At 34.3% G+C, this 3,055-nt stretch overlaps 1 protein-coding gene across 3 annotated transcripts in view; it reads right to left on the reverse strand.

Annotated features, from left to right (window-relative positions):
* Positions 1-3,055, reverse strand: part of LOC115246049 (monocarboxylate transporter 10) — a 17,589-nt gene that overhangs the window by 2,747 nt on the left and 11,787 nt on the right. For all 3 annotated transcript variants that reach the window (XM_029824632.1, XM_029824633.1, XM_029824634.1), the window contains exons 3-8: positions 1,919-2,070; positions 1,547-1,820; positions 1,103-1,235; positions 545-710; positions 201-447; positions 17-55 (exon numbers count right to left, since the gene is read on the reverse strand). In XM_029824632.1, the coding sequence (XP_029680492.1) occupies positions 17-55; positions 201-447; positions 545-710; positions 1,103-1,235; positions 1,547-1,820; positions 1,919-2,070 (1,011 nt within the window). The remainder of the gene's footprint in view (positions 1-16; positions 56-200; positions 448-544; positions 711-1,102; positions 1,236-1,546; positions 1,821-1,918; positions 2,071-3,055) is intronic.

Here is a 3,055-nt window from a genome sequence, read left to right on the forward strand (position 1 = left end):
AACGCCCCCACTATCGGAGGAATGCAGGCTAACAGGAAAGGCAGATCGTAGGAACCTGGCATTTATAACATAATTAATATATTTTATTAATTATTCATTTTTTACAAATATGTAACAAAATTTCAAAGAAAAAAAGGATTTTTTGCTCTTTCGTTTTCTCATTCTATCGACGATAAAATAATTATTAAGAATCAAGTTACCAGTATGATCGTACAGAAGTCCAGCGATGGGTGGACCAACTGTTAAAGGTATAGAGCACATTCCTAATAAAAATCCAATGGCCTGAGCCGCGCCGCTGCGACCGCAGATATCGAATACGATCGGACCAAGTAACGATATAAAGCATCCATCGAACAATCCCATGCCTAGCGAGATAGTCAGGAGGACAAAGAAGGACTTAGTGGACGGAAGAAACATCGTGAAAATGCCGATACTTATAAATGATATCTAAAAAAAAACAAGAGTTCTTTATTTTTGATATCTAGATATCAAATGTTACGAAACAGAAGAGTGTAGTGTAGAATATTTTCAGTTATATGTTTACCTGTTGTAAGAATATTCTATTCACTCTCGGCAAGTCAGCTATGTAGCCGAAAACTAAACGGCCAATACCGGAAGCTATACCGATGCACATAACCGGTAGTTTACTATCGGCATCCTTGAAGGTCATAGACACGAATTTTCCTATGTGCACATATGGGACGAAATACCTGCAAAGCACAATCAATAGTTTTAATATCTGTACGAATAGATCCATATATATATAATCGTTCTCTATAATTAAATAAGATAGAATATAATTATGTGATAGAAAGACAAATAATATTCACATAAAAAAACAAAATTCAGAAGAAAGACTAATCAGTTGACGCAGTTAACAACTACTCCAAATATCACTTCAAAAAAATTTCCATACGAAAGTAATCGAACAACGATTGTTTTGTGACTGTAGTAATTTATTGGAATTATCTATTTGGACTTAATCTTCACAACTTGAGATGTTATTTATGTATCATGAACTGCGATAAACTGAGAACATACTTCATTTTTATCGTAAAGTAATCGGGGCTGAGCGTAATGTTTGTGCGAACAATTTACTCACCCAAAAAGAGCGAGAGGAATAGAGACAGCCCATACGACATATCGTTTTTTCTTCCAAATAGATACATTTACGAGTTTTTTAAGACCATTTCGTAGCGATGTTTTGTGTTGTTCACCTTCCTGTGGCATATTTGCTGAAAAGAAGATGCTTGTTAATCTTTACATCCTCGTTACACACACACATACACAGACATTATAGTTATTAATAAACTTTAAATTAACTTTTAATCTATTTCTAAATATGTAATAAAAACTATACAATCTCGCATTATAATATAAAATCTGCGCACATATTTAATTTTAAGAGTAACAAAAGATGAAGCCATTTTCATAAATTTTATATGATAATCCTCATATGACATTTTATATATATCGTCATAAAGGAATAAATAAAGATGCAAATAAAATCGACCACAAATATTTGCCAACTTTGAAGGAAGCTTACGTGGTATCGGCTTGAAAAGAACCGCGCAAGCCATGACAATGGCCGTGAGTGCGGCCAGGCTTCTCAATGTTCCTTCCAGACCTATACGCCGTAACAGGTATTCCATGAGGAACGGAATGACCGCCGTGAATACGGAACTTCCGGCCGTGACGATGCCGTTCACCAAGCCGAGATACTTCTTGAAGTAGTGACCCAATATCGCCAGGCTCGGGGTGTAAGCGAGACTTGCACCAAGACCGTACATAACGCCGTATGTTAAATAGAGCAGTTCCACCTGATGAAATACAAAGCAGAATGTACATTTTTCTTTTGTGAGCGAATTAAGAAAATCACCATGGGAAAAAATTAATCACATATTTTTCTTTCTATTACCTTATCTGTTAACAGCGAGGAAAGAAGCATGCCAACAGACGCGATCGCACCACCTACGAAGGTGGTTACTTGGATGCCGAACATGTCCGTTAATATACCGGAAATCGGTGATAAGAGGAATGTGATTCCGATAGTTAACGAGCCAACCAAAGCTAAAACAATTTCGTTTCAAATTAGTTAACACAGATAAAAAATAAATCTTCTAGAATTAATTCAGGAGATAATTTTTTCTCGATAAAAAAAAAGTCAAAAAAAATTATTATATTTCTTTCAACAATCTTTTTATTGTTATTTATCTCCGATTTTTGTATTTTTACATAAATTATAATTTATTCTTCGACTAAAACTCCAATAATAGACGAGTAAAGAATTATGTCAATTAAAGATCACGGCGAACAGGATATACGTTGCAAATTAATAGCGCGTATTTAGGTCGGCATTTTATGAATTACACATTTCTTTTTCGAGATGAGAACGATTAAGTTGTTTGAGCAGTACATCAGCAAGTAGTATGAATTAACCTCTATTACTATAAATGAGTGTCTAATTGTTGGACAATTTAGATCCTACATATTTAAGGGCATTACCCATATAAACAATTAATCTCGTCGGTGGCTTTTAATTTATGTATCGAACGAATGATTCTTTCATTCGCTACTCAGTTTGAGTAGATTTAAACATGAAAGAGATCAAATAAAAAGAGAGAAAGGGATAAATATATAATAATCTATAATAATAATAATGAAAGACGTCGTTCGTGTAATCGATACAGCGTTATCGAAATAGACAAAAACGGATTTGCAAGCATAAGGAATTCAGATAATGAAGTTCATCGAACCGCATATCCCCTCGTGATATCCCCTCGAGTATCCACACGCAATCGGTTTTAAAAACTGCGATATAATTATGAGGTGTAATTAAATCCCCGCCACACACACACACACACAAAGACATAAATCGTCAATTGTTAAATGCGTGATATCCGAATCAATACGTATATATAAATATATATATACAAACTACTATATATATATATTCTGCGATATATGTAATTAAATCCCCGCCACACACACACACACACAAAGACATAAATCGTCAATTGTTAAATGCGTGATATCCGAATCAATCGAATCAATA

This window comes from Formica exsecta, unplaced genomic scaffold, assembly GCF_003651465.1.
Source record: "Formica exsecta isolate Colony F162 unplaced genomic scaffold, ASM365146v1 scaffold138, whole genome shotgun sequence".
In the NCBI taxonomy this organism is placed as follows: Eukaryota; Metazoa; Arthropoda; class Insecta; order Hymenoptera; family Formicidae; genus Formica; species Formica exsecta.